This window comes from Globicephala melas, chromosome 8 (assembly GCF_963455315.2).
Source record: "Globicephala melas chromosome 8, mGloMel1.2, whole genome shotgun sequence".
NCBI lineage: Eukaryota > Metazoa > Chordata > Mammalia > Artiodactyla > Delphinidae > Globicephala > Globicephala melas.
The window spans coordinates 55298542-55317757 of NC_083321.1; the positions used below are offsets into that span (position 1 = coordinate 55298542).

Genomic DNA, 19216 nt, shown 5'->3' on the forward strand with positions numbered 1-19216 from the left:
TCCTGTCATGCATTCATGGGCTTTGGTCACTTGATCCCTATTCTTTAAAGTTTGTTAGATGCTTATATACAGAAAACTTGTCTCATGAGGCTACAGGAAAATTTCTCATAACTTATTTTTCTTTAAATATATTCCTCTTCTATGTCTTGGTATATCTATGATAATGTTCTTGTTTTTCCTTACCAAAATTATATTGTTCAATACACAGAGAAGGGTGAAGAGTTTTGCCTGATGTATTACAAAAAGAGACCCCCTACTAGACTAGACTGTAAGCTACATCAAGGTCAGGAACTGCATCTTAGCCAACCTTTATCTCCAGTGACTGTCTGGGAATAGATGCTCACTATATGATGATTTATTGTTTGAAGGCATAAAAATATACTCTTGAGCACTGGAGTGAAGAAAAACTTTGACTTCTCTGCTTTAAGCCTAGTAGAAGATGTCCAGAGTCATTTTTCTGAAAGGCTACACAGCCTCTGAAGCCCATCCTTGCACATTCTATTCCCACATAAGACTACATGCTAGAAAATGGTATGTTCATGATTCAAACCCGGATTCCAATACACCAGCCTGGGATAAAGTTGTTTTAGGAACGGAAGAGAAGGAGGAAGACTCCATAACTATTTTTATTGTCATTTAATGGTGGGAATTCTTGAATTATACAATATTGATTAAAATAAGTTTATAGTTTCTTGAATGATTTGTAAAATATACAAAAATACAGCATAAAACTTAAGCACCACAGCTGGTAGTCATACGGCTCCTCAAGGATAAAGACTATAACCTTTTTCCCCACTATTAATAACAATGACTACATGTATTGGTATTTTAGGCAATTAAGATTAAGTACTTCTCTTTGTAAAATAAAACACAAATTGCAACTAGGTGAGTTACAACCAAGTGAGCGATCAATAAGACAGTAGTATTTAAGAACTATCAGGAATAATGGAAGGAACACAGTCTTGAGTAATTGAAATGTTTGGTAGCTGAATTAACTTTAAGTTCATAAGGCATGGGGGCAGAATACACTTTGATTTAGTGAGAAAATGAGATGAAGGGCATGTCAAACCACCTGCCACAAACACCTGCAGGATCTGAGTCGGCTGCTAGAAGTCCAGTATCTAGCTTTAGCTGGCTTTAAATTTCTCATACATCGATGTCAAAACACTGGCATAAATGCCTGGAAACTGAATTCAGAAGAGGGATTCTGTCTTTAGCATTTTTCTTGCCTTTGCTTTGACAGATGGAAAAATCTACTTCTAAAAACAAGTTTTCAAAAGAATCTTTATTTGATTGTTGTTATATTGATTCTAGGGTAGCCAGATTATAGAAGAGATGGTACAAAAATTATGGAACTAGTTACAGATTATTTGCATGTGGCGTGTAGAAACAGGAAGTGAGAAAATTCTTAGACACCTGGGGTGGCTATTCACAGTTTGGTAGAACACTAGGAGAGATCACAGACTTGGAGATTTTTAAGGTCCTTTCTGCCTTAAAATGCTATGATTATCATATAAAAGGAAGCAGATCCCAACTGTTAAAAAAATAAAATTCAAGTGAGTAAATTTTTAAGATCTTAATTGGCTTTATTCAGTGATTCATGAATCAGGCAGTATCCCATCTAGCAATAGAAAAGAGCTCCGAAGAGCTCTACAGAATGATTATAGGCAAAAGGGGGTAGGACAAGGAAATTACTAGCAAAGAGTGGGTGGTTTCAGGCAAGGTCGCCTTCCTTTAGGAGATGGCAGGGGTCTATCAGGCAGATTACCTCACCAGTGTTGACCAGGTAATTTTAGATTCCCTGGTTCAAGATTCCACTCCTGGGAGATGTCAAAACTATAATTAAGTTAGGTATTAAGTCTCAGTTTGGTGATGTGAGCTTAGTAGAAGTGACTCCATTTTGAGCCTGCTGTCTCTTTTATTAACAAAATAATAAATATTTATATTTGGAGATGTTAGGAGTTTGAAAACTTTAGTTGGGAAAGAGTAGTATTGAAATGATTAATAAAGACCAGAAAAGGTCTAAACCAATAATTAAGATTTATATATAACTAGTTTTTATACACTATGAATATTACCTTGTAGACAGAAAGAAACTGAGGTAAAATGCATAAGCTTGACAATCAGGCTCATCTACCTAGTAGCAAGACTCAGAACAAAAGAAGGAAAGGGGGACGGAAACTTAACTCAGCTTCTACTCTGTGTAGATACTTAACCTGTATTGTTTCCTTTCATCCTAACAATAACCCTGTGAAGTAGATATTATCATTCCATTTTATGGCCAAGAAAACCAAGACTCAAGAGAGATTAAATATGCCAAAGTTCATTACTGATAAATAATGAAGCAATCTAGGGCCATTACTTGAACCCAATTTTAGGCTTTTTGGCATCTCTGAAATCAGCTCCTTCATTACGAAAAGGCAAGTGTGTAATTTAACCTTTCCTTCTCCTGAGGACAGCAAAAGAATTAATAATTTTGTTGGTATTATTATACTAAGATCCTGAAAGAGTCTTATTACACAAATATAAATAAATAATTTGTACATACTGTAAAGTACTTGAAGAAAGGGTCTGCATAAAGAACACCAGAACAACTTAGGAATGCAGACAGATGATCTTCCCTAAGCAGCTTAGATTTCTACAGTTGGTGGAGACCTCAGGGACCACTTAGCTCAAGCTCCTAATTTCACACATAGAGAAAATGAAGCATAATGGTTAGGAACAAAGTCCCAGCTCTATGCTTCTAACTGTGTGCTCCTGCTTAAGTTAGTTAACATCTCTAGGCCTCAGGCCTGGAGGGATAATAAAAAGAGAATAAGAATAGTACCTTACTAACAGGGTGTTGTGATGATTACAGGAGACAATATACATCAAAATTTTAACAGTTATCTGGCACACAATAGGTAATAAATAAATGACAGACATTATTATTACTACTTTTCAAAGACTCAAAGGGAGTAAATAATCTGAGAACCTGTTCATTGTTTTAACACTCTTCTATAGCACCCTGGAAATACAAGTGAAAACTATTTCACACTCAGACCCACAGGTAGAATAAGAGTCATCAGGGGTCACATTCTCACCATTGGTAGGCTTCTGTCAGTCCTGACCTGTAAAAGGAAAACAACAAAATTATTTCGGAGAATGGCAATAAGATAAATATACTAATCACCAAACATTTATTCTGGGTTGTGTGCACAGTGCTCTTTATAAACAAGTACACACCAAAACCTGTGCTCTTAAATAACATGCAATGCAGTTAAGAAGCCGAGCCTTTATTAGGTGGTAAGAAAGGTAGGATAACCAATAGTAAGAAAACCAATAGTCCAAGGTATTATCAAATAATAAATGCTATAGAAGGGAAGTATGGTCCAGAGCCCAAAAGAAGGGCTTCATTTGAGATAAATTTATCATCCTGTGACATAAGAAAAGTACTATTACTACTATATAGGGTTGTTGAAAGGCACACACAGACAAGTGATGTAGAGACACAATTTTCTTTCCACAATATTAAAACAATAATACAGATTCTGAGGCTGCCTTCATAACATGGCTGCAAATTGGTTTTTGCCAATTTGAGAAATGTTAATAAAACTTAAAGCTCTTAGTACTCATGAAATTTAGTTTCAGCCCTTACAAGTGTTTGGGACCACTGTGTACCTCAAAGTGATCAAGATTATGAAAAATTCAAATATACAAAAATATGAAAAACATGAACAGAAGTCACAGACAGATCTCTGAGACAGGTAAACACATATATCCACTTCATTAGGAAAGACAAATTTGGATATTATCAGATATTAGGTAAACATTTAATGTTATGAGGAAAGGTTTCCTGAAGGAAGGAAGCAAGCAAAGAAAACAGACCAATTAATCTTTCAACAGATGAAGTTCCTTGCCATGTGTGATTTTTATTGTGCTTTAAAAAAAAACAGAAAATCTTCAAATTCTTTCCATCTAAGGAGTTTTACCATCACTTCAATTCCACGATTTTTCCAGGACTTTTTAACACTATAGTAATACTAAGGAGTTAGTCTATGTGATAAAAGAGTCCTCCCAGAACATATTTATCCCCTTTCTTCTGGACGCTAACCAAACAGAGCCGTTCAAATGATTGGGATTACAAAACCAAGTTACTCAACAGATTCATAGGTTCGGATCTTGGAAAATCAACAACTTTTTAAGCATTTCTCCATTAGGAAAAGAAGGTCTTAACAAATGGCTAATTTAATAAATATGTCAAACAATCATGACTTTTCCAGGTTACTGTGAAACTCAGTATTATCTGGAGAGAAAGATTAAGCCTTCAACATGGGAAAGTCATTTTTTAAAATAGTCTGGCACAGTAAAAGTGGAAACCATGGAAAACAGAGCTTTATAACCTTGGTTAGTTTAGGAAGTCATTGTGGGTTGTTGGCTGACCATGCATATACAGGAGTGGTGGTTCGATTAGAAACATGATTCCCTCCTCCTCATATCCAAAACATTTTCTGGTGTTTATGGATACATTTCCCAGGTCTCAAACAGTGAGTTAAAATAAAGTTATTCAAATACCTAAATCAAGATGCTTACATAGTAGAAAACCTGAGGAAGGGAAAACTGCTTATTCTAAATGCTAGCTTAGTGGATATTTTTAGTTTCTTTCTCCCTCCATCTTTACCCTTTCCCTGGTTCAGAGCCTGTCCTTATGCCCTGTAGGAGTCTGCCAATCATAATTTAGAGTTAAACACACACACACACAAAGTGAAGAACAAACTTTAAGGGGGAAAATTTTCCTTTTCTATCATTAACTTTTTAAAAAAAATTTATTTAATTAATTAATTTATTTTTGGCTGCGTTGGGTCTTCGTTGCTGCACATGGGCTTTCTCTAGTTGCGGCAAGCAAGGGCTACTCTTTGTTGTGGTGTGCGGGCTTCTCTTTGTGGTGGCTTCTCTTGTTGAGAAACATGGGCTTTAGGTGCGTGGGCTTCAGTAGTTGTGGCACACGGGCTCTAGAGCACAGGCTCAGTAGTTGTGTCACATGGGCTTAGCTGCTCTGTGGCATGTGGGATCTTCCCGGACCAGGGCTCAAACCTGTGTCCCCTGCATCGGCAGGCGGATTCTTAACCACTGCACCACCAGGGAAACCCCTCTATCATTAACTTTTTTTTTTTTTTTTTTTTTTTTTTTGCGGTACGCGGGCCTCTCACTGTTGTGGCCTTTCCCGTTGCAGAGCACAGGCTCCGGCCACGCAGGCTCACCGGCCACGGCTCACGTGCCCAGCTGCTCTGCGGCATGTGGGATCTTCCCGGACCAGGGCACGAACACCGTGTCCCCTGCATTGGCAGGCGGACTCTCAACCACTGTGCCACCAGGGAAGCCCTATCATTAACTTTAAAAAAAGCTATTTCCATAGGGAGAGATAGATACAAATAGTGGCAAAAAATCATTGTGTTTCATATAATAGTTCTAGTCTTTCAGAAAGAGAAGCTCAGAGAGGTTAAGTAACAACTTGCTCAAGGTCACACAGAATCTGAGATCCAAGTCTGTCAGGAGCTACGGCCCATGCGCTATTCTCTGTTAGTTTGCCATGACTGCCTTTGAGTGCCCCAACCCCAATTTCTGAATTCTGTTTCTTCTACGTCTCACCAATACCTGGCCAATCGCTGCTCTAAGAAATGGTACCGTTCTTCTCTGAGGCTTCCCCCAAAGAGTTCTCCAACTCCAGGAACCAGAAGATCAACAGCAGCAACCTAAAAAGGAAAAAACTCATAAACAACATTCCGTTTTCAGAGCATTCCAACAACTGTCAGCTTCTGAAGCAAGTGGAACATTTAACATTTTGACAACTGGCTATTTAACTGCTTACCAGAATCTTATTTATGTTACCTGTTCATGTTCCCTGTTTTAATACCAAATGTTTAATATTACCTTTAGAATACAAAATGCAGGTGGACAGTTTCCCCTCTGGCACCATTTATGCAGTATACTTAACAAAAATGTGTTTTCTGCACAAATGTGAGACAAATGTTAATTATAAAAATGTGGGAAGTATTAAAAATTATGAAATATTAAAAAACACCTATTAGCATGCAGAAGCAATTACATGTTGGCGTATTTTCTTTCAGGTTTTTCTTCTTATATACTTAAAGAGTATAGCAGAGATCAAATTACATATAAAATTTACCATTCTAATTGTCTTAGCTAATATTATTCAATAAATATTTTTCCTATGTCAGTAAAAATACTTTGCATACTTAATGTTTTAACAGCTTCACAGTTTATTGTTTAGAAGTATCATAGTTTATTTAATAGTTTAACTTCTTTCCTTTTGTTGAACATTTAGGGGGGTGTGTGTGTGTGACAGCGTGTCTGTCTTTTCTCTTATAAATAATGTGGCATTGAAGTTTTTCTTTAATTTGAAGTACGTTAGGACATGTAAAATATGTTCTGATCATTAATCAAATTAAAACAAAGAGATACCACTTCGGAGTTATCAAAATGGTGAAGATAAACAACATAAACAATATGGATTAGAGAATGCATAGACCAATACTCTCGTACATCTGATACAACCTTTCTGGTGAGCAACTTGGCAAAAGATAATCAAAGCCTTAAAAATGCAATATGCTTCGACTCAGCAACAGGAGTTCTAGGAACTAGTTCTAACAAAATCATCAGAGATGCAAAAAAAAAAAAAAAAAAAAATAAGATCAACGCACAGGATGTTATTTGTATTTTCTTATTTTCTGCAATAGAGGTGTGTTACACTTTCATAATAAAACAACAAAAATTTTTTAATAGGGGAAAATGGTAGCTTGATGTTTTAATTTGTATCTCTTCACTTACTAGTAATATTTACTTTTTGAGAATGTTTATTTGCTGTCTATATTATTTTGTGACTTAGCAATTCTTTTTTTGGGGTGGGGGGAACAAAGGGGGACCAGGCAGACATTTTTAGGGCCAAGAATCTGAAGCTGAAGGCACAAAACTCAGAAAAGATTTATTTTACAAATGAAAAATTAGGAACCCATAAAACACATTTAATAACACACAAAACACTTAAGCTTTAAATGTCACGTTATATTATGAACTCTTTTCTTAAACTCTGCCTTACTTTACTATTAAGCCATTCTCCTGTTTCCTGATTTCAGAATTTTTGACTGATGTCTAGTTTATAAATAATTAAAATAAAGAATGTAGTAATTTAAGAATGTGTGCCAAATGCTACATAATCCTCAGTACTATCATTAAAGAGAAAACACGAGACATGATTTTCATCCATCAGCTGAATCAAAGTGAGAGCAAATGGAAATTTACTAATGGTTTCTACTTTTATAGAATCTCCTACCACTCAATAAGCTTGTGAGGAGTAAGTGTACAAACATGGCTTTTTCACACTACCACTGCTGGTTGACTACATTTTAGTAATTCTTCTATGAACCTGAAGACCTAAAATGAACAGGCAAGTATTTTAGAATGTGGATTTGGTGACTCAGACAGGATAGTAGGTAATGAAACACACAGCTTTGGCTAGGTAAACAAGAGAGCTTTACTAATGTGAAGAGCAAATTCTCATAGGCTATACAATTAATAGAGCTGGACTCCAATCAGGACCCTGCAGTTACCCCTTCTTTTCTCAGAGAAAGGAGAAGATCAAGGGAGTTTTTATGGCCACAGAAGGACAGGTATCATTATTTACTAGTATACTGCTTTTAGACATGGCTAAAATATGCTACGAGCTAAGAGACACGTGATGAAAAATTTGTTCTTAACGTCAATCCAGAGTTTTAAATTTGGAGTTACAGGCAATCAGGGTTAGAAGAGAACAGACAGCCAAGTGGCTCTCTGGCCTTTGCTTGAAAATATTTAAGCAAATATTTAATATAATTACACTGTTTACTAACATTTAATGTACTATATTAATATTAATAAACTTAACAAATATTTAACAAAAATATTTAAGGGAACCAAGACCCCTGAAATATAGCATTCCATCCTTGTGTAGCTCTGTCAGAAAGGACAGGTATATTCAAAATCTATCATTTCAACGTTTTTGAAGTAAGGGAAACTCCAAGGTACAAAGGTGTACAGAGATTGATTCCGGTACTGCAAGTACCTGCAAAGCTTTAAGAGCCAGAACTAAAAAAGTCCACTGCCTCAAAAGCAAACAAAATGCTGAGGAATCAGCTATTACGGAAGAATAAGAAGTAGGAAGTCCAGCAGAGGCTGGTGGCCAGTGATGAGGAAGTGAGGCAACCTTGATGCATCAAACAAGAGACCCATTTCTTGCTTGGTCCTGCTGCTAACACAGCTAAAACAAGCAAAAACCCTTTTTGGATCTTAGCATTTTTTGCAGGTCTAAATTATGTCAACTTTGGACCGTAGGTTTTTTTAATGCTATTTTCAGAGGAGTGTAAGACTCATATTTATCTTTGATTATAAACCTCCTTTGTATTAATATTTGATTTCCCTCTATCTCCCAACAGTTATACTCCCCTAGTTACGACAACCAAAAAAGTCTCCAGACATTGCTGAATGTCTCCTGGGTGGGGGTAAGGGGGAACAAAATAACCCGATTGAGAAATACTGCTTTACATCAATGAATTGGATTTTTAAAACTTATGCTGCATGTCCATCCTGGCTTGAAACGATAAAAAAGGCTTCTTTCTGAGGTATTGCTGATCTTGTGGCCGATGGGAAAAAAGAGCACGATGAGAATGTAGTAAAAGCATTTGTCCAGAAGTAATGTATGTAGGTCATGTTTGCTCCCAATTGTTGGCCAATGTAAGCCACATGCAAGTCACGAAGCTCATGTCAATGGGGCAGGGAAGTAAATACCCCTGCCCCCACCTCCCGAGGGCGGAGCAGCAACCATTTATGTATAATAAAACAATTTACCAGGTAGCTTTTCCCCCCACCTACTTGGGCTCTTCCACTTCCACTTTCCCAACCAATTTCTCATTGTTAATTAGAATTCAGGTCAGAATAGCAGTTCCCCTATTTCCTTCCTCTGTACTCTGGGAAAGGAACTTATCAGTAGGAAAGAACTTACCAAATAGTCTATTTTAGTTGAATAAAAAGTTTAGAAGATCAAGTCCCACATCACTACTAATTTTGTGACATGCAGAAGGAAGACATCCTCATCTATGTCCTTTCTTTGTCTGGATGGTCTGAAAATTCACACTCTCAGGCAGGAGAATTTCCGGTATGTTTTCTTGACATGGAGAGTAAAGTTGCTTCCCCTCCTAGGAGCTGTGTACCTTTTAAGTAAGGCATTCCACTTAATGCCTCATCAATGTTCCATGACTACAGGTTACTATTTCTTTTTTATGAAGGATAGATTTATCTCTTGGTGAAGAAAGGCCCACAAAGGCCTTCTTCTCCTCTCTTCCTACATATAGTCTTCTTCTCTTTTCTGTTACTTTAGGTTTCCCTTTAACAATATCAGATCTGTTTACGTCCTGCTTTCCTTTTATAATGAGATCTTCCAACCTACCTAGAGGTTCTGCACACTTTCTGAGAACCTATAGTATAGTAAAGTATTCCTCAAATATAAATAATGACATTTACATCAGTAGACACAGAGTGGCACTTTCTTCTGATATGATATAAAAAAATACTGCATTCCCTAAAGATCACTATAACAATCCCCTCAATTTCCACATTTCTTAGTTAAGGCTGAGATTCCAGATAGGATTCTTCTATCTGTGTCTCCACCTGGTAAGTACTGGGCTAATTACTACAGAACTGCCTGTTTCTCCAGGGCTCTAGGGGAGGTAAAAGGCACATACAGGTATAATACAAATCATGACATAGGGGTGAACAAAGTACAAAATGTGGAGCGACTCACACAAATTTCTTAAGAAGTAATGAGAAAAACTTGGTTGTGTTTGCCAAGTGACGGGTGGTAAGGCAGTTAGAGTGCAAAAGGTTGAAAACAAGCAAGTTGCCCAGATCATTAGCAGGTGATTAGTTTGCCAAGATGGGCTGGCAGGTCTGTGGTTTACAGGAGTCTAAAGCTAGCTTAAAGAGCCAGGGGCTGAGCAATCCTGCCCTTGATGAGGAAGTGAGAACCCACAGGCTACACAGGGAAATGTCCTCTTAATTCAAAGCTGACCAAATTTCACTTAAAATCTCCACTGTGTTCCTGTGCATCTTTGGGAGACTTGAAATAAATAGAAGGACTTTAGTTCTGCTGTCCTCTCACTCTCCTACACAGTTCTCAATGAAGGCTACAAATTATATATATATATATATATATATTTTTTTTTTTTTTTAAGCTAGAAATATTTTTACTACACCCTTCACTAACTTCTTTAGTCTTAAGACTTATTCCACTTTGGGCACATCTTCTAGGCCAGAATGCTGTCTGGCACATCTTCCTCCACTGTGTATGAGTTTTGATTTTGCTCAAGTCACACAGCTACAGCAGCATGCTGTCTAGAAATAGTGTGTGTTGGTATTTAAGCTGAACAGCCCTGGTCTCTATTTATGACACTCCCTTTTGACTCCTACTCTTTGATTCCAATAGTGTACTGAAAAGAAAACTCAGCCCTTGAATTAAAAAATGAACAGGCTAGACAGGAACAAGGCCTTTAATATTTAATATATAACCTCTTCTATGCTAACTTCAAAGAGAGGGGAAAAAAGTTTAATGTCCCATCTTCTGCTACCTATTTTTAAATATTGATGAAAAACAGAAACCGAACACCTCCCTATTCAGTTTCTCACAGGTGCTACCAACAATGGAGTAATATTATGTACTATTATCAAAGGAAGAAGACTGTTTCACAAATCACAGGAAATAAATTTGTGGTTTAAGCCGCTATGAGCTTTTGCTCTAACTGCTGATACAGATAGTATCTGGCCCCTAAAAACAATGAGGTGCAGCTAGGAAAGAGAGCCTTCCAGATGCGACAGTGTGAAGATGCAGATGGGCTACATGTAGCAAGGAATGAAAATGGCCTTTGGATAGTAAAATGGCTAGTCTGGGAGCATTTTAGATGGACTGAAATGCATACTTTCTACTTCGACATAAATTCCCAGGCTAGTCATTAGTCCTAGATATGGGCAAAATTGGAAATTCCCTTCATCACTATTTCTGTTGGTTTGAGGGTCAAGTTATTTTGATGCAGGTCGGTTAATTAGCCCCAAGCTCAGGGAAATTCATTAGATACCCCTTGGTTGAGTACTCTCCCTTCCAAGTTGACTTCGCAATATGTACTTTACTGAGTGCCCACTAATGCTTTAATTTTTATGATTTACTAAGTAATACTGATAAAATTAAAAAAATTAGAACATTACCCGGTGATCTTGGCATCCTATCAGGGACTGTTGGGCAGTCACTTTTCATAATCACACATGGCTTCTCTGTGAAGCCAATACCCTAAATGAATATTTGCCACCTGCCTTTGGAGGACTTATGCAGGACCCAAATTCAGGGGCATATAGTATTTTGCATGTTTGCTTAGATTCATTTTATTTAGGCCCATGATCTGTCCCCTTCAAATGATCAAATATGTTTGATAATTTACAAGTTATTCTTATATATCCAAATGAGCAAAGACTTAGGCTACCTGAGATCAGAGAATTTTAGAGCTGGTTAGTACATTGTAGGTCATTTAATCCAATTCTCTGGTTTTATGGAGGGAGAAATTGAGGCTCAGAGATTGGAGAAACTTGCCTAAGGCCATAAAAATAACTAGTAAGAGAGGTGGCTTTCAAACCCGGCACTAGTAACTTCTTAGTCCAGTGTACTTTTCACTATTACATGCTGCATACCATTATTAATATTATTGTTTTTTGGAGGGGGTGAGGGAAAGAAAGAAAGAAAAAGAAACTATACCTGTAAAAATATTCCATATTACTATTCATTACCTCTGGCCAAATGTTACAAGCACAGGTTACACATTCCCCTATACTTCTCTCTTGATTTTCTAAAGAAGGCAACTGTGAAACACACCTGTTTTAATTTTTTTAGATTGAATTGCACCCTTTGCAGAAACTGTTGCAACCCTACTCATAACCCGTTATTGCACCCCTACTAAAAGAAACACAGAATTTAGTTAGCTGACCCAAAGCCTGTTCATTCACCACTGGAAAAAAAAAAGTAGGGATGGAAGCAGACACTTTATATTAATATAGGTTGGTTGAAAAGAAATCTAGGTTGCTTATGAATCAGTGTTGTATATAGTTTAAGCAAATTATATTTTAATAATTTAGCTCTGAGAAGCTATAAGCTATAGCACTGCATAAATTACAAAAGTACACTAAAGTTTATTATAATGCCTTCAGGTTTCAGGCTGTGAGACCACATTATTAGAGAGACTTGGGACTTCCCTGGTGGAGCAGTGGTTAAGAATCCGCCTGCCAATGCAGGGGACACAGGTTCGAGCCCTGGGCTGGGAAGATCCCACATGCCACAGAGCAACTAAGTCCGTGCACCACAACTACTGAGCCTGTGCTCTAGAGCCCGTGAGCCACAACTACTGAGCACACGTGCCACAACTACTGAGCCCGTGTGCCGCAACGACTGAAGCCTGTGTGCCTAGAGCCCATGCTCTGCAACAAGAGAAGCCACTGCAATGAGAAGCCCGTGCACTGCAACAAAGAGTAGCCCCCGCTCGCTGCAACTAGAGGAAGCCCGCGTGCAGCAACGAAGACCCAACACAGCCAAAAATAAATAAATAAATAAAATAAATTAAAAAAAAAATAGACTCGTCATAATGAAGGCCTCCCGGTACTTCTAAAGGTACTATCTGTGACTGCAGTCTACGAGAGAACTGCCTTTTAAGGAATCTTATGTAATGGCACGTTATGATGTGGCATCCCCCACCGCAACACACACACATTTTAACGTTACTGGGCTGTAACACAATAAAGATTTTATCAAAATTTAGAACGAAAGGGGACTTCACACTTATTGACTACCTACCACCTCTAACAGTAGGCTGTGTACTTTTCATATATTATTAACTATGGGTTAATTCAATCCCCATGATCCTGGAAAATATTATCATCTTATTTTTACAGATGGGAAAATAAGACTCAAAGAAATTAGGTGGTTTATCTAAGATCACATAGTTTATAACACAAAGACCTGAGACCTGAAACCAAGAGTGCCTGATTCTAAAGCTCCTGGACTTTCCTATATGCCACGTTGCCATCACTCAAAAAATTTTGAGTAAAAGCTGCTCTTTAGCTTCCCAGGAAATTCCTTAGTAAATCACGTCACTTTCTCACGACTTCTCCACTATGGGTCTAAAACTGTGTTGGGCTTGATTCATCCATCCATTCATCCACCCACCTACACATCACCAAATAGATATCACGTGCCTGCTATGTCCCAGGCATTATGCTAGGCACTAGGATACACTGATAAGTGAAAAAAAGGTCCTCAAGTCCTTTGGCATAGAGAAAAGAGTCACTAATTAAACAGTCATGCAAATAACTGTAAAATTACAACTGTGTTAAGGATTATGATGGATTAAAAGTTAGTAGTTCTGGGTCTGAAATTCAACATGGTACCACTGTACTGTCTAACAGGTCTCTGACTCAGTCTGGAGGATCAAGGAAGGTTTCTCTGGGCAAATGATTACTGAGAAGAGATCCGAAGAGTAAGTAAAATTAGGTGAAAAAGACTGTTCTAGATTGAGGGAAGACTATGTGCAAAGATCCTGTGATGAGGGAAAGTCCTGCCTATCTGAAGACACGAGACGGGAGCAGCCAGACTACACTGGGGCTTGTAGGCCAAATAAAGGATCTTGATTTTTATTCTAAGAGTAATGGGAGGCCACTGAACGGTTTTTAGAAGGGAGAGAACATGATCAGATTTACATTTTCTAAAAGCTCATGCTGAAATGGGGAGAACGGACTCAGAGGAAGAAAGAATGGACACAGGAAGACCAGGCAGGAGGCTACTGAAGTAGTCTGGGCAAGAGATAATGGTATGTTAATGCAGAAACGCAAATGTGGAAATAAAGAGAAGTAGATGGATTCGAGATTTATTTAGAAGTATAAAAATGACAGAACTTAGTAATAGCTTCAGTATGGGAAGTGAGAGAGAGGAAGATTTCAAAGATGACTCAGGAATCTGGCTTGCACAATTAGATGAGCACAGAATATTCAAAGAAAATCAAATGTGGTGGAAGAAGGGGAAAAGAAGTGAAATCATGGGTTCAGTTTTGGGTATGTTAAGTGTGAGATGGTTTTACAATATGTAAATAGCAATAAGATGAGTCCAGAGCTCAGAGGAAAAGTCTGGATTCGAAACATAAATTTCTGATTGTGTGAAAATATACAGTAAGCTGTGGGTACTGATGAAATCATTTGGGGAGAGAAAAGAAGACCTAGGATGGAGGCTTGAGGAATTCCAACATCTAGTGGCTTAGTAGAAGAGGATGAACCTGTATAGGAGACTGAGAAAGAATAACCCACTGAGAAGGGAAGAAAACTGGGAGAATGCTGTCACAAAAGCCAAAGAAGGAGGAAGTGTTAAGAATAACAAAGTCACAAATAGTGATGAATAAGGCTGAGAGGTGAAGTAAAAGACAGACTTCTTTAAAAAAAAAAGTCTGCTGGGCTTAATAACATAACAATTATTACAGAGTGTCAGTGGTATGATGAGAGGGAACGATTAGTTGTCTGAATAGAAGTCACATTAGAGGGATGAGCAATGAGTGGCATATACTGTGGTGGTTATAAAACATTCACCATCCTGAAAAAGAACCTCATGTGAGAAAGCAAAACTTATACAGAGACTACAAAAAATAGATCAATGCAATCAGTTTTACTAATTCTTTAAATACTATAGAAATCTAGAATAAAGGAAGGCTCAAGGAGACCGGGTAACCTAGGGAAGTCTTCACAGAGAAGGAAAGCCTTAACCAGAGTATTTTTTTTTTAACATCTTTATTGGAGTATAATTGCTTTACAATGGTGTGTTACTTTCTGCTTTATAACAAAGTGAACCAGTTATACATATACATATGTTCCCGCATCTCTTCCCTCTTGCGTCTCCATCCCTCCCACCCTCCCTATCCCACCCCTCTAAGTGATCACAAAGCACCGAGTTGATCTCCCCGTGCTATGTGGCTGCTTCCCACTAGCTATCTATTTTACATTTGGTAGTGTATATATGTCCATGCCACTCTCTCACTTCGTCCCAGTTTACCCTTCCCCCTCCCCGTGTCCTTAAGTCCATTCTCCAGTAGGTCTGCGTCTTTATTCCTGTCTTGCCCCTAGGTTCTTCATGACCATTTTTTTCTTTTTTTTTTAGATTCCATATATATGTGTTAGCATACAGGATTTGTTTTTCTCTTTCTGACTTACTTCACTCTGTATGACAGACTCTAGGACCACCAACCTCACTACAAATAACTCAATTTCGTTTCTTTTTATGGCTGAGTAATATTCCATTGTATATATGTGCCACATCTTCTTTATCCATTCATCTGTCGATGGACACTTAGGTTGCTTCCATGTCCTGGCTATTGTAAACAGAGCTGCAATGAACATTGTGGTACATGAATCTTTTTGAATTATGGTTTTCTCAGGGTGTATACCCAGTATTGGGATTGCTGGGTCGTATGGCAGTTCTGTTTTTAGTTTTTTAAGGAACCTCCATACTGTTCTCCATAGTGGCTGTATCAATTTACATTCCCACCAACAGTGCAAGAGGGTTCCCTTTTCTCCACACCCTCTCCAGCATTTATTGTTTCTAGAGTTTTTGATGATGGCCATTCTGACTGGTGTGAGGTGTTACCTCATTGTAGTTTTCATTTGCATTTCTCTAATGATTAGTGATGTTGAGCATTCTTTCATGTGTTTGTTGGCAATCTGTCTTTAGAGAAATGTCTATTTAGGTCTTCTGCCCATTTTTGGATTGGGTTGTTTATTTTTTTGATATTGAGCCGCATAAGCTGCTTGTAAATTTTGGAGATTAATCCTTTGTCAGTTGCTTCATCTGCAAATAATTTCTCCCATTCTGAGGGTTGTCTTTTCGTCTTGTTTATGGTTTCCTTTGCTGTGCAAAAGTTTTTAAGTATCATTAAGTCCCATTTGTTTATTTTTGTTTTTATTTCTATTTCTCTAGGAGGTGGTCAAAAAGGATCTTGCTGTGATTTATGTCCGAGTGTTCTGCCTATGTTTTCCTCTGAGAGTTTGATAGTGCCTGGCCTTACATTTAGGTCTTTAATCCATTTTGAGTTTACTTTTGTGTATGGTGTTAGGGAGTGTTCTAATTTCATTCTTTTACATGTAGCTGTCCAGTTTTCCCAGCAACACTTATCGAGGAGGCTGTCTTTTCTCCATTGTATATTCTTGCCTCCTTTATCAAAGATAAGGTGACCATATGTGCGTGGGTTTATCTCTGGGCCTTCTATCCTGTTCCATTGATCTATATGTCTGTTTTTGTGCCAGTACCATACTGTCTTCATTACTGTAGCTTTGTAGTATAGTCTGAAGTCAGGGAGCCTGATTTCTCCAGCTCCATTTTTCTTTCTCAAGATTGCTTTGGCTATTCGGGATCTTTTGTGTTTCCATACAAATTGTGAAATTTTTGGTTCTAGTTTTGTGAAAAATGCCAGTGGTAGTTTGATAGGGATTGCACTGAATCTGTAGATTGCTTTGGGTAGTAGAGTCACTTTCACACTGTTGATTCTTCCAATCCAAGAACTTGGTATATCTCTCCATCTATTTGTATCATTTTTAATTTCTTTCATCAGTGTCTTATAATTTTCTGCATACAGGTCTTTTGTCTCCTTAGGTAGGTTTATTCCTAGGTATTTTATTCTTTTTGTTGCAATGGTAAATGGGAGTGTTTTCTTGATTTCACTTTCAGATTTTTCATCCTTAGTGTATAGGAATGCCAGAGATTTCTGTGCATTAATTTTGTATCCTGCTACTTTACCAAATTCATTGATTAGCTCTAGTAGTTTTCTGGTAGCATCTTTAGGATTCTCTATGTATAGTATCATGTCATCTGCAAACAGTGACAGCTTTACTTCTTCTTTTCCGATTTGGATTCCTTTTATTTCTTTTTCTTCTCTGATTGTTGTGGCTAAAACTTCCAAAAGTATGTTGAATAAGAGTGGTGAGAGTGGGCAACCTTGTCTTGCTCCTGATCTTAGTGGAAATGCTTTCAGTTTTTCACCACTGAGGACGATGTTGGCTGTGGGTTTGTCATATATGGTCTTTATTATGTTGAGGAAAGTTCCCTCTATGCCTACTTTCTGGAGAGTTTTTATCATAAATGGGTGTTGAATTCTGTCAAAAGCTTTCTCTGCATCTATTGAGATGATCATATGGTTTTTCTCCTTCAATTTGTTAATATGGTTTATCACATTGATCCGCGTATATTGAAGAATCCTTCATTCCTGGGTTAAACCCCACTTGATCATGGTGTATGATCCTTTTAATGTGCTGTTGGATTCTGTTTGCTAGTATTTTGTTGAGAATTTTTGCATCTATGTTCATCAGTGATATTGGCCTGTAGTTTTCTTACTTTGTGACATCTTTGTCTGGTTTTGGTATCAGGGTGACAGTGGCCTCGTAGAATGAGTTTGGGAGTGTTCCTCCCTCTGCTATATTTTGGAAGAGTTTGAGAAGGTTAGGTGTTAGCTCTTCTCTAAATGTTTGATAGAATTCGCCTGTAAAGACACCTGGTCCTGGACTTTTGTTTATTAGAAGATTTTTAATCACAGTTTCAATTTCAGTGCTTGTGATTGGTCTGTTCATATTTTCTATTTCTTCCTGGTTCAGTCTCAGAAGGTTGTGCGTTTCTTAGAATTTGTCCAGTTCTTCCAGGTTGTCCATTTTATTGGCATATACTTGCTTGTAGTAATCTCTCATGATCCTTTGTATTCCTGCAGTGTCAGTTGTTACTTCTCCTTTTTCATTTCTAATTCTACTGATTTGAGTCTTCTCCCTTTTTTTCTTGATGAGTCTGGATAATGGTTTATCAATTTTGTTTATCTTCTCAAAGAACCAGCTTTTAGTTTTATTGATCTTTGCTATCGTTTCCTTCATTTCTTTTTCATTTATTTCTGAGATGATCTTTATGATTTCTTTCTTTCTGCTAACTTTGGGGTTTTGTTTGTTCTTCTTTCTCTAATTGCTTTAGGTGTAAGGTTAGGTTGTTGATTTGAGATGTTTCTTGTTTCTTAAGGTAGGATTGTATTGCTACAAACTTCCCTCTTAGAACTGCTTTAAGCAGAGTATTTTTTTTTTTTTTTTTTGCGGTACGCAGGCCTCTCACTGTTGTGGCTTCTCCCGTTGCGGAGCACAGGCTCCGGATGTGCAGGCCCAGCCGCTCCGCGGCATGTGGGTTCTTCCTGAGCCGGGGCACGAACCCATGACCCCTGCATCGGCAGGTGGACTCTCAACCACTGCGCCACCAGGGAAGCTCCAGAGTATTTTTAAGAAGTGCAAAACTGAATGACTGAAAGGTGTTCTACTTCGGGAAATTATGAGAGGAATACATGGTGTGTGTGTACTGGGGAAGGGAGGTGGAAGTGGGATAGGGTGGAGTGATACAAAAGCCAAGAGATACAGACACAGGCCTCTGTTTTGTGGTGTAGGCTCAATATTGAATTATCTAAGATTGGATAATCTTTGCCCTAGTCACTCTCATTTTTTTGCTGCTAACCTGTGGGCCTATTCATTTCTCATAATCGATTATACCAGAGGGTTGGTAGGGAAAAGAGGAAGTAAGAATCATAAATCAATTGTGTTGCTCATTGGTTTTGGATAATGCTGGTGTGAAAAGTGGGGATGCGTAAAATCGGTGGCTATAATGTAATTTTATATCTGTGATTTTGAGGCAGAGTGATAGAGTGGGAGAGAACACAGACTTCAGAGCCAGAGGGAATCAGGTTTGAATACGAGCTCTGTCACTTACCACCCATGTAGCCTTGGGAAATGTAATTGGTCTCTTTGCAGCCCAGTTTTCTACATGTAAAATGGGAGAAACAATGAGTTTCTTGTCAAGGCTGTTTTGCGACTTAGAGATGAGATGAAAGTGTTTACCTCATACTAACTGGAGGCTAATATTGTTGTTGTTGTTGTTGTTTTTTGGCCATGCCGTGTGGCATGTGGGATCTTAGTTTCCTGACCTGGGGTTGAACCCGTGGCTCCCTGCAGTGGAAGCGTGGAGTCTAAACGACTGGACCACCAGGGAAGTCCCCTAATATTGCTTTGGTAACACTGTAATCTGAGAGAAGACAGGAAATACATT

General features: G+C 38.0%; 1 protein-coding gene across 7 annotated transcripts in view; it reads right to left on the bottom strand.

Annotated features, from left to right (window-relative positions):
* The window catches only part of NARS2 (asparaginyl-tRNA synthetase 2, mitochondrial), a 147891-nt gene that overhangs the window by 13272 nt on the left and 115403 nt on the right, over positions 1–19216 (bottom strand). For all 7 annotated transcript variants that reach the window (XR_009564928.2, XR_004034949.3, XR_004034948.3 and 4 more), the window contains exons 12-13: positions 5635–5732; positions 3084–3110 (exon numbers count right to left, since the gene is read on the bottom strand). Coding sequence is in view for 4 of the 7 variants with exons in the window: in XM_060303770.2 (XP_060159753.1) it covers positions 3084–3110; positions 5635–5732 (125 nt within the window). In the remaining 3 variants the exon portion in view is untranslated. The remainder of the gene's footprint in view (positions 1–3083; positions 3111–5634; positions 5733–19216) is intronic.